At 41.9% G+C, this 11,933-nt stretch overlaps 1 protein-coding gene across 1 annotated transcript; it reads left to right on the top strand.

Moving 5' to 3' along the window:
• The first annotated feature begins 1,193 nt into the window (after positions 1–1,193).
• On the top strand, positions 1,194–11,664 carry PNN (pinin, desmosome associated protein). The gene is made up of 9 exons (XM_026090819.1): positions 1,194–1,444; positions 1,928–1,999; positions 2,921–2,989; positions 4,491–4,563; positions 4,647–4,741; positions 6,818–6,893; positions 8,702–8,857; positions 8,953–9,091; positions 10,138–11,664. The coding sequence occupies exons 1-9, from the start codon at positions 1,332–1,334 to the stop codon at positions 11,421–11,423; spliced, it is 2,079 nt and encodes a 692-aa protein (XP_025946604.1). The 5' UTR covers positions 1,194–1,331; the 3' UTR covers positions 11,424–11,664.
• The last annotated feature ends 269 nt before the right edge of the window (positions 11,665–11,933 follow it).

The following is an 11,933-nucleotide window of genomic DNA, read 5'->3' as shown; positions in this document are numbered from 1 at the left end:
GCTCATGGCTTGGCGCTGCTGCCCGCCCTCAGCCGGCGGAAGGCCTCGTCTGGCTCGTTTGCACCGGCCAGCGTCGCTGCTGAAACTAGAAAGGCGCCTCCGCGTTAGCGGTGCCTGGGGTCCGCAACCCCGGCGCGCTCCCGAGGCTGGCGCCGACGTAAAGCGCAGACTGTGCGAGCCCGTTTTCTGAAGGGGGCAAAGGCTGGGTAACAGAGCTGGCATGAAAGAAGGCTCCTTGATGGTGGGCTGGGTTCGCACCTGCCCTGTTCCCAGCCTTGATTACTGTGAGGGACAGAAAATGAGACGGAAGAGATCATTCGATTTGTATTGCCTTCAAAATGTTAGCTTTTCATTCATCTTCCATTTCGTCACTGTAAGATGGGTAACTGGCTAAGCTCTTGGATTTAAACCAGTAGCCCCTCAACAAAAGCGATGTCTCTACTGACCGTATAAGAAAGAGAATTTTAATTAGGGGGTAGGAGACAAAAAAAGTCATCGTAGGTATCAGGAGAGCAACAAAAGCAAGTCAGTCCAGACGGAATTGTAAAGCCTTTAAATGGAGAACCGGTTGGTTAAGCTCCAGCTACAAAGATTTGGACCGTGAGATGAAGGCATGAGCACAGGAACGGGCCTGGGAGCGCCTCCGCAGCGCGGGCAGCCCCTGAGGCCGCAGGCGGCGCCGGGCCCGGGCGCCCTTCCGCGAGCCGGGGTCGGCCCCGCCGAGAGCACAGCATGACTTGGCAACGCGCCAGCGCGCGGCAGCCCTCAATAACGCCCCCACCTATTGGCTCCTCTGGCAAGGCAGGGCTCTGTAGCGGAGAGACGATTGGCCCCTGTCCGAGTCCCGCGCGCGCAGCTTTTTCTGCCTCCAGGAAACCTCTCAGAGAGTGGAAAAATAGGGCTAGTCTCGGGTGGGTGAGGACGAGCGCCCTCGAGGTGGCTTTCTGATTGGCCTAGAGGGAAATGACGAAGTGAATGCTTATTAACTAAGAACGACGTCACTCAGGCGTCCGTTCGTTGATTCTAGCGGTGGCAGGCAGAGGCTTTCGGTAGTTGGTTAGTCGGGCTGTCAGTCTGCATATGAGCGCTGTGATTGGTAGGTGCGTCCCGCGAGCTTTAGCTGCGGGGCGGGCCCTTGCGTCTCATTGCCGGATTATTGGTGAGCGGCGGCGGCTGACGAGGGGCTATTGGCTGCGCTGGGCGGCCTTCGGCTCCCGGAGTGGTGGGGGCCGCCGAGCGGGTCGCGCTGCGCCGCGCGTGGGCGGGACGTCTCTGCCCGTTACCCAGCGGTGCTTTGCGCTGGGCCCTGGTTAGGCCGCGCTGCTGGCGGGATGGCGGTGGCGGTGCGCGCGCTGCAGGAGCAGCTGGAGAAAGCCAAGGAGAGCCTCAAGCACGTGGATGAGAATATCCGCAAGCTCACGGGCCGGGACCCCAACGATGTGAGGTGAGGCGAGGCGAGGCGGCGGGAAGGAGGGGGGCGCGCACGGGAACGGCGCGGCCCGGCGGGCGGGGGGGAGCGCGTGGGGGGGAGCGCGTGCCGCGGCCGTTGCCCCCGTGGGATGGGGATGGGGTGGGGAAGGGGCAGGCCTGAGGGGCCGGGTGGCCATCGGCCGCCCACAGGCCGCGGCTCGCTGCCCCCGCGCTCTTCCTCGGGCCATCCCCCTCCCCTGGCGTGGGGGGCCGGCGTGGCCCCGGGCTCCCTGGGTGGGGGGGGGAAGATATTGCCTCCCCGTTCGCCTGTGGCGGGAGGGGCGGCCGGGAAAGGAGGGGCGGCCGCGGGGCGTGTGAGGGAGCGGTCATGGCCGCGGGCGCTGCCGGCAGAGTGAGGCGCTGCGCCCCGGGGGCGCCTCTGCACGGTGGGCTCGGAGGGGCCGGGCGCGGAGCGGGGCCGGGGCCGGGCGCTAACAGCTCGCGCTGTCTCCTGCAGGCCCCCTCAAAGCAGGCTGTTAGCCCTCGCAGGCCCTGGTGGAGGTAGAGGGCGTGGGAGCTTACTGCTAAGGTAAGGAGCCGCAGACCTGAGCACCGGGTTTCTTTAACCCTTTACTCTGGCGGTTTTTTTGCTGTCTTTACACAGGCATGTTTTTTTGCTCGATCGCTTTGCTCACTGTAAATGACCAAGAGTCGTTGTTCAGTAAGCAGGCACCAGAGTCAGGCTGAGAGGGCTATGGGGCAGTGGGGGTTTTATGTCACAGCCTAAAATTTAAAGTTTCTTTTCATTCTGAGTTGTAACGCTTTGTGTTAAATTGGTAATTTTCCCTAACCCTTTCTGTATCTAGCCTGGAAATTAGGGGGAAAAAGAAATAATTTAAATTAAGAGTGGGGGGAGGGGAGGAAATGGTCTCTGGGATCTTGTTTCTTTGTACTGGTTCGAATTCAATCTTTTGGTAATTAAGAAAGTATTGGTATTCCAGGTGGAACAGAAACAGTGGAAGTTGACAGGAATTTTAAAACAGTAACAACTTTTGGATGTTTATGGTGGAAATTTATGTTAGACTAAACAAGTATAGGTAAAAGCACTAGTGTTTTGTCATGGTCCGTTCCTCCCCCCCCCCCAGTAGAGTGAAAGGGTTGTTTATTATATTGTGATTCTTTTTTAATTAGCTATTTTTGCTGAATTACAATATTAATCTGTTGGTTAAGACTTAATACATCTTGGCAATTTTTACAAATATGAACATTTGAACCCAATGGAACAACTTGTTTGAGTGTAACTGCTCATTTGGATAAGGACAGAAATTCAGGTTTAAATTAGTCGACCTGTAGACAGTATGCATAACAACTGTATTGTTATACTAACAGCAAAATGATAATCATTGCCACAAAGACAAAATACAGTTTGATTGTGCAGGCTTAAGGTGGACCTGTGCCAGACCTGGGATTAGTCTGACCTGTTCTGAGATCACAAGTGGTTTCTTTTTAGGCGTGGATTCTCGGATAGTGGAGGAGGACCCCCAGCCAAACAGAGGGATCTTGAAGGTGCAGTCAATAGGTGGGTGCAAAAATTGATGCAGAGAACTTGCTTTATCAGAATAAGAGTTTGTAATAGTAAGTTTAAAATATTTAGATTCAATAACTGTTAATGACTGATGGCTGTGATAACTATCTTCTTTAGAGTTCACACATTCAAGGCCTGCTGTAAATATTTTTGGGTGCTAACATTTGACTGTGATGACCTTTTTTTTTTTTTTCTCCATATCTTATAGCAATATAAAGATTCTTGCATGCTGGAGCGGATGAGGTAGAATAAATAGTAAACTTATTTCTGCAGTAGATTTAAGGGCTCGTGCTGTCTTTTGTATCACTCGGAGAGGGAACTGTCTGGGAAATGAAATAACTTTGTATATTTCTGATGGATACGAGAATCATGGGTGCCAAAACCCCTTCCACTCTCTGTAATCATGAGCACATTTCTCTTGCATACTTTGAGTGCAGTGGTTAAAAAATTTTTTTCCTTCCTTGTCAGTCCTGCAGGTAACTCCACTTTGACTTGCTAGATCTTTGTTGCAAACTGTAGTGTATTCAAAAGAGTTATCTGAATATGTTTATGGCATTAGCCACCAAATTCTAAGAATCTGATAAAGATCCTTGCAGTTTTCTGTTTTATTTGGTATATGGCCTGCGGCATTATATCCTGCTTAGTAGTCAGATTTGTTTTACAACGGGCACAAATAGCTAGAAGTATGCCTGAGACCTCCCTTTCAATGAATTGAATGCACATAATGTGACAATAGACTTCGATTTCAAGCTTTCATATTTCAATGCAGATTCATCAGATGTGGCTCTGGTTAGAGTGAACTCCATTCTCTCAGCACTTACGTGCAACTGTGTAGTTTTGGAAGAAAGTGAGGTTTGCTTTTGAATTCTTGAGTTATGCAAAGTGAATGCTGTGAAATGGCATTATTGGTGGTTCAGTGCTATGCCACAAAGCTAAGAGTGAAAGCCGAAAATAAGCTATATTTAACATGCTGCCTAGTTGTTCTTTGTTAAAACCTTGATTCATTCAAGTGCTCTGGACCCTCTCCTAACTTGTTTTGTAGCTACTCAGTGAGGTAATTTAGGTAGCGTTTCCCATTTGAAAATTCGTACTGATTTGCAAATCTTTATGTATTTAATATATCCCAGATTGCTCTTAAAGCTATAACCATTTTAGAGATTCTGAAAAAGTACAGACAAACGTTAAAAACAAGGAACAAAATCCAAAGATGTTCTAGAAAGTCAGATACGGTACTAACACAGGCTATTCTGTTTTACTTTATCATGCAAGTTGTGTTAAACTTTTCTCTCACCTGTCACACTGATTTTTACCAACAGTAGATTCTGTATGTAAAACAATTTGTCATGCACTTACCTTCAGAGTAATGGGGAGATTTTGTTGGAGATGTTGGACCTTCTGACTAGATATGCTGATTAATGTTTTTCTTCTGTTAGAACAGATGCTGTCTTTAATATCTGTTTTCCAGTGACCATTAATGCTGCTTTTGCTTTTTCAGGCTGGGTGGAGAACGTCGGACAAGACGAGAATCACGCCATGAAAGCGACGCAGAGGATGATGATGTTAAAAAGGTAGTACATGGCAAAGAGGAGCTACACAAAAAGAGGCATACTTAACTAGAACGTGAAAAAAAGTAGTTTGTTTTTCTTTGTAGCCAGCATTGCCATCCTCTGTTGTTGCTACCTCCAAAGAGCGAACACGTCGAGACCTTATACAGGATCAAAATATGGATGAGAAAGGAAAACAAAGGTATGCAGAAATGTCTTTTCAGCACTAATGTGATAATTCTGAGCTCTAGCACAGAAAGTTTTAGATTTTAAAAATATAATAGAGATGCTCTTATGCATCAGAGATGTTGCGGAAGAGATACAATAATGGTATGAACTTGGTTTAGATTAATCTTTTCAAAATTTTTAAGTGTTAACACATTATCCATTTTCTGTAAATGATAGGGGTTATACTTCTCAGGCCGTCTACAGGAATTAAGTTTTCTAGTGTAACTGATCATCTCCGAGTATGACAGAAATGTATATAGCTTCATTAGTTACTTAACATTTTGGATTGTTACAAAAAAAAACAAAAGCAGAATTTGAATCTTGGGACACCTGCTCTGTTGTGTTTTGTACTATAGAAAACTATGCAAAAGGGTCTTGAAGTAATTAGTTCTTCCTCAAATATCTGTACAGTTAGAGAAGATACCAAATATCACCTGTAGCTACTCTGGAAATTGTTCTTTTAAAACAGAAAATGTATGTCATTTATGTTACCAATTAAAGGAGTTTTTTACAGAATAGTCCCATCACGTGTTTTCTCTTGTCTGTTACTGCTTTCATGCTTGCTATCATGTGTACAGTCTGGCCTTCCTTTTGCCTGCATCTCTTTAGTTTTCTCCTACTTATAATCATATCACCATTTTTCCTGTATTCTATTTGTGTTAGAGTAGCTCTTAAAAGTTCTTGCAGAGATCTGGTCTTGCTCTTCAGAAGAGGTGTTAGTTGCAAATTTGCTTTTCTGTATACAACCTCTTAGACCCTACCCACTCCAATCAGCAGGTTGCCTGGTGCTTCTTTTGTTTTATAGCAACACTAACTATGATTCCATCACTAGCTTCTAAATCCTCTCCACACAAAAGCAGTTCCAAAATTCTTAGTGGATTTCACAGAGCTTCTGGTGCAAAGAAGCTTGTCTCTTTGGAACTGAAGCTTTACTGTTTTGCATTTTGGTAGTCTTCTGGGAAGGTGAGAAAAACAGTATTTATTTGTCTGTGACTCATTTTATGGTAGAAAGAGGCTCTTTTAGAGGACAGCACCCACTGGACTCTGATTTAGCTCAGTGTCCTCTGGGACATGCATATGTCATTCATATGCAGATACCCTTGACAGAGAATGCTTAATCCCTAGCTCTTAATTCTTTCCCCCTTCTTGTTCTGCTGTTTCCTGTATGAGCATCTTCGTTTTCCTGCCAGGTGCGTGCCACTGCAGTAGAGTCCTGTGGCACTAAGTGAAAAGAGTAGCCTTTCCTTTCTCTCTAGTTAACTGAATTAATGTTTAAGGTGAGTAAAGGAGGAAGTCTCCTTCTTGGTGTAAAGACTTAATTTGTGATTAACAGGAAGGAAAAAAAAGGTGAAATTCAAGAAGTTAGTTATTCAGAAGAAGGGAATTCATTGAATGATTTTACTTATTTAAGAAATTTTTCTCAAAACACATAATTGGATGAAGGCTCCTTAACCACATCAGTGGATTTTTTTCCCCTCTGTTCTTTATTGTGAATTAAAGTAATTCTTGCTTCATCACACAGTGCAGTATGTCATTGTATAAGATATTGCTAAGCAGTGGCAGATAGTCTTCCACTCTCCTGTGGCTTCATTTCTCCTTAATTCTTTCTGGGAAGAAACTGTTTTTCATGTCCTTCAGAAAATGCCAGGGCCTTCCAAAGCACTGCTTATATTGATATATCACACTGTATTTACTGAGCCCTTTCTTCAGTACTCTTTGCTTTTGGAATGATTTTCTCTGTTTTTAATTTTTCCTTAGTGTCACCTTTTTCCAAACAAAAAAATTGCAGGCTTCCAATTTTCTCAGTGCTAACTCTCCTGTGTTACGGGTAAGAGCTATGTCTCACTCCTAAGCAAAACATGATATGTCACTGCAAATTATATCCTTGAGTGTTGGCACAGTCTGTACTTACTCTGTTGCTAATGGCCTTGAGTGATACTGAGCCTTTAAAAATAAATATCTCTGAGGTGGGAAAGTTTCTCTGATTGTTTATGCAAATAAAAATCTTGGTACTTAAACTGATCCTCAAACTTCTTTTGTTTTTATTCAGGAATCGACGTATATTTGGCTTGTTGATGGGCACTCTTCAAAAATTTAAGCAGGAATCCACAGTTGCTACTGAGAGGGTACATATTTTTAGTTTTATCAGATTCTAAATTGTAAATAATAGAACGATATTGCATGGCACAGGTTGCAGGTATTGCAAGTGTAAGAAAATTGGTAAGAGTACAAGTAGATTTTTGCCTGCTTTAATTTAGTTTAATCAGGGGATGGGGAGGTGGAAAAGAGACTCTAATGATTTCTTGACTTTACAAAAGTGTGACCATGACAGAAGTAATACAGCAATGTTTATACTGCTGGGTTTTGTTTGTTTGCTTTTTAAGTACAGTACTTTTTTTATTGAACATGCAAAATAGGAAGTAGATGATCTTTCTTTTTGTTTACGTTATTTGTGGATCACTTCAAAGTAAACAGATAAAAGGAATAAAATTGATAAATGAATTTTTATGGATAAATTGAATTTAATCAGGTAAACTATCTAATCAGTCATAGGTTATTACTGTAGACAATGGTGATCCAGAATTGCTGAAGCAGTGCTGACCCTCGTGTGTTCCAGATGTTTAAATTATAACCAAATATACAAAGAGTGTATGGTTGTATTTCATCATTTGTTTGACCAAAAGCCAGTGGCTTTTTTTTGTATGATGTAGATGATGATAAGCATTCTTGTTTTAGTAAATGAATATGTGATTGTCCTGAAGTGAAAGCTTTACCTAGCTTAATAGTAACTTCAAAAAATCTTTTAACTTCAAAAACACTTTAAAAAGTAAAGAGTATGGTGATGACTTTATGCCTAGTATGCCTATTTAAATTGTGCAGGTTATGGTATTTGTTTACTGCTGCCTAAAATAGATTATGCAAGTAATAATAACCACTTTTAGATTAAAAATGGTATGTGAAAGTTCATGAGAAGTTCTGCTTTGAGGGGTGCATTGGAGGCAGCTATGAAGTCTTTATATTTAAACCTCTTCAGTGAGGTGTTAGCATAGCTGGCTTGCTATTGGTATTGATTTCTTTCACAGCAGTATTTGGATATCCTGCTGTTTTCTCTGTAACTAGTAGTGTAACACACAAGGAGTACCAAAGTTCTCAGTTGTCCGCTTGCTTTTAGAACAGGAAACAGTTGCAGGGGATGGCCTTGAAACACAGGCTCCTCGTATAACTTACAGCAGTATGTGTTTGTATAAAGCGACTTAGAGGAGTTTCTGTTCATTTTAACATGTTTCTGAGAATTTGTATAGGCAATGTTTTCTTCATACATAAGATCTTACTATAAATCAACTTAGAGGTCTGAGGAGTTTCATAAGACACAGCTATTTCTTTTTGTCCAGGCACTAAATTGTATATTTGTGTTAGACAACTGTTGTGTAATCCCATATGGCTGTCCAGGATATGTAAACAGGGATCTCTGGATTACAGTTATATATATATCTGTCACATTGTGAATACTTCTAGTATATTCAGTAGTTTTTTGGCTGCAAACACCAGTCTATAGCCTTTCATTTGTTTCTTGGGGAAGTTGAATTTTTTTCACTCTAAGTGGAGCTCCTGAAATCTATTTGTATTTTCTCCCTTTTGGAAGAAAACATGTTGAATCTTGAAAGTTCAAATGCAAATTGAATGGTAAACCTGAAGCAGATAGAAATCCATAGGGGCATATCATTTTATAGTATGTGTGCGCATGCATGCGCACACACAGATTTGTGCCAGCAAGCGGTGGCACTCTTTTCTTAATTACTTGTAATTCAAAAGCTATCTAAATTTCTTTTGAGGAATACTTTTAACAGTGTAAATACAAAAAATTCTAACTAGACCAAAATGGAATATTTTCTTGATTTAGAAAAAAATTAAAGTACTTCTTTATTTATCTTAGCAAAAGAGGCGACAAGAAATTGAACAAAAGCTTGAAGTACAGGCAGAAGAAGAAAGAAAGCAAGTTGAAAATGAAAGGCGAGAACTGTTTGAAGAAAGGCGTGCTAAACAGACAGAACTGCGGTTACTGGAGCAAAAGGTTGAGCTTGCTCAGTTGGTGAGTTTTAGTTTTGTTCTCTCTTTAGTTTTGTTCTTTCTCTTGTATAAATTATAATCTTGTGGATTTTACATTTTTTTTCTTTCGTTTCTCAGCAAGAAGAATGGAATGAACATAATGCTAAAATAATTAAATATATAAGAACAAAGACAAGACCCCACTTATTCTACATACCTGGCAGAATGTGTCCTGCTACACAGAAGCTGATGGAAGAGTCACAGAAAAAGATGAACGGTAAGCGGTCCATGTAATACATGACTGCTGCTGATCTTGCCTCCCTCTAGTGTTTGCTGAACAAATTTAAGTCTTTCTGCTTAGATACAGTAATTTCATGGTCAGAACAAACTGTAAATTGTTGTATGGGTGTTCATCATAACTGAGCAACGTTACTCCTTTAGTGACTTATTTTTGTTGGGTTCTTTGATTCTTTTACAAGGAGTCAAGAGGTGTATGTGTAATCTCAGAAGTATTTGTTTAAAATTTAGTCCTTTATATTAACTTTAGTACCCAGATGTGTGCCAGTGCAGCAACTTCGTTTTGAAAAGACAAATTCTATGGATTGAAGACCCCAGGAAACACAGGTTTTTACAAGGAGTTGAGAATCTTTCCTTAAGCATAGCACTAGTACTCTCTGATGATTTTCTATGTGGGTTTTTTGTTTATTACCTTAATGTGTGTTCATTTGTCTGTTTCGCAGGATGACTATATTTTCCTTTAGGAAAACAATTTAAAATACTGCGTGGTGATGGTAGTCTTACTGTTCTTTTTATTAAACTGAGAATTTTTCTTCGTTGTGTGGGATGGGGAATAAAAAGCTAGTTCACCTGTCTGAATAGCTTACCTTATTAAAGGGTTTGGGGTTTTTTTTTGTTTGTTCAATACTGATTTGTTTTTTGCTGACTCCTAGTGTCTCTTATTTGCCTTGGGAAGCATAACCTTGTTAATGCCTATTATATATAAATACCAGGAAATGAAGGTGGTATTTTGGTAAACTGTTGATTGGATTGATTTCAATAAAGTCAAACCTCGTTAGATTAGATTAAGGGTTTTGTTGTTCTGACACTCAGCTCAGCTGATTGTCCCCTTTGCTTTGTTTTAGTAAGGTAACCAGCAATCTTTTGCATTATGCATGAATAGCTTGCTACTTCAGAACAAATAGGGATGTAATATTTGTAAGTTAAAACAATTCGATAACTATTAGTGCATAGTTAAGGAGAAAATAGACTTCAGCTTCTGTAGATTATCTGTCTGAAACTTATATTTATGCATTTATTCTCCAGCACTCTTTGAAAGCAGGCGCAATGAATTTGCAGAGCAGATTAACAAAATGGAGGCCAGGCCCAGAAGACAATCTGTGAAGGAAAAAGAACAGCAGGAGGTGCAGACTGAAGAAAAGAAGGAAGAACAGAGCAAGGAGCAGGAAGAGGGTAAGGTGGCTCAGCAGGTGGAAGAGTTGGAGACAGGTAATCAGAACAATGATGTAGAAATGGAGGAGGTAGGGGAGGAAAAAGGAAAAATAGGTTCAGGGCATAGTGATGCAGAGAAAGAACAGGAAGAGGATGAACAGAAACATGAAATGGAGATTAAACTAGAAGAGACTCCTGAGGTGAGGGAGAATGACAAGCAGCAGGATGGTCAGCATGAGGAGGTCACAGCTGTAAAAGAGGAAGGTGAAAGTATTCAGCCAGTGAATAATGAGCAGGATGTGGTAGAAATGAATGAGGCAGATAGTGTAGAACCTATAGAAAATGAAAATGGCAAAGAAGTGGAACCAGAAACTGAGTGTGATGCTCAGCCAGAAAAAGTGTGTAATGTTCCTTCTCCTGAGAAGGAGAAAGGTATCAAACCAGAAATTGAAGCTGAACCTGAAGGAAAACAGGAAAAGGCACCTGAAGCCAAGCCAGAACCTGAGGCTGAGGCCCCATCTCAGCCTGAGTCTGTGCTATTGCCACAGTCACCTCCATTATCTCAGTCCATTCAGGATGCAGAGCCTCAGGTGGACAAAGATGAAAATGCTGTGGTGTCCATAAAGGTAGTTGAGGCACAGACAGAGCAGAGTCAGACACTGAGTGTAGAAATTAAAAGTAAGACTAGGAGTAGAAGCAGGGGTAGGGCAAGGAACAAAAGCAGTAAGAGTCATAGTCGTAGTAGCAGCAGTAGTAGTAGCAGTAGTACTTCAAGCAGTACTAGTAGTGGAAGTAGTTCCAGCACTGGCAGCAGTAGTAGTCGGAGTAGTTCCAGCAGCAGCAGCACTACAAGTGGGAGTAGTAGCAGGGACAGTAGCAGCAGTAGCTCTACCAGTAGTGAAAGTAGAAGTCGAAGCAGAGGAAGAGGGCATAACAGAGATAGAAAACGCAGAAGGAGCGTGGATAGGAAGCGAAGGGATGCTTCAGGAGTAGATAGAAGTCACAAGTCCTCAAAAGGTGGTAGAGATGCAAAAAGCTCAAAGGATAAAAGTTCAAGATCTGATAGAAAGAGGTCTATATCAGAAAGTAGTCGGTCAGGCAAGAGAACTTCACGGAGTGAAAGAGACCGTAAATCAGACAGGAAAGACAAAAGGCGTTAACAGAAGAGACCAAGCTTCCTTAGCCTAATCTTTGCAGCAGAAGATGATTTGAGTGAAAGGATTCCTTGTGAGGAGGAGGAGAAGGCTGCCTTAAGAATTGCATGCTGTAAAAAATCTTTTGGAAAAATGCAGACTGTTTACCAGGCATTCTTGTACTTTTTACATAATTTTGTAAAAGGTGATCTATCAAAATTATGTGAAGTTCCTGAAAATGTAAAAATAAAAGATTAACACTCCTTTGCATCTTTTTTTAAATATCCTGTACTCATTAAGATCCTCTGTATATTTTAATAGGTAAATCTTTAAGTTGGTGTGATCACTTCTACTTCTGTATCATACACTTTTTTTTTTGTAGAAATAAATGTGCTTTTTAAATAAATTGTTTGAGATGTCCTGTTGACACTTAAATTCTCCTTTTAGATCTACATATGCAGGGAGACGATGTGGCAATAATCTTACTTTTCCCCTCTATTCCTTGCAAGAATGGGAATCTGAAGTCCCATTAAAGGG

Source organism: Apteryx rowi, unplaced genomic scaffold (assembly GCF_003343035.1).
Source record: "Apteryx rowi isolate R43461 unplaced genomic scaffold, aptRow1 scaffold_88, whole genome shotgun sequence".
In the NCBI taxonomy this organism is placed as follows: Eukaryota; Metazoa; Chordata; class Aves; order Apterygiformes; family Apterygidae; genus Apteryx; species Apteryx rowi.
Note: the sequence above shows the minus strand (reverse complement) of the source record. Positions and strands in the feature narration are given on the sequence as shown.

Coding starts and splice junctions, on each gene's coding strand:
- PNN (XM_026090819.1), top strand. CDS start 1,332: ATGGCGGTGGCGGTGCGCGCGCTGCAGGAGCAGCTGGAGAAAGCCAAG. Junction 6,894..8,701: donor CCACAGTTGCTACTGAGAGG/GTACATATTTTT, acceptor TATTTATCTTAG/CAAAAGAGGCGACAAGAAAT. Junction 8,858..8,952: donor AGGTTGAGCTTGCTCAGTTG/GTGAGTTTTAGT, acceptor TTCGTTTCTCAG/CAAGAAGAATGGAATGAACA.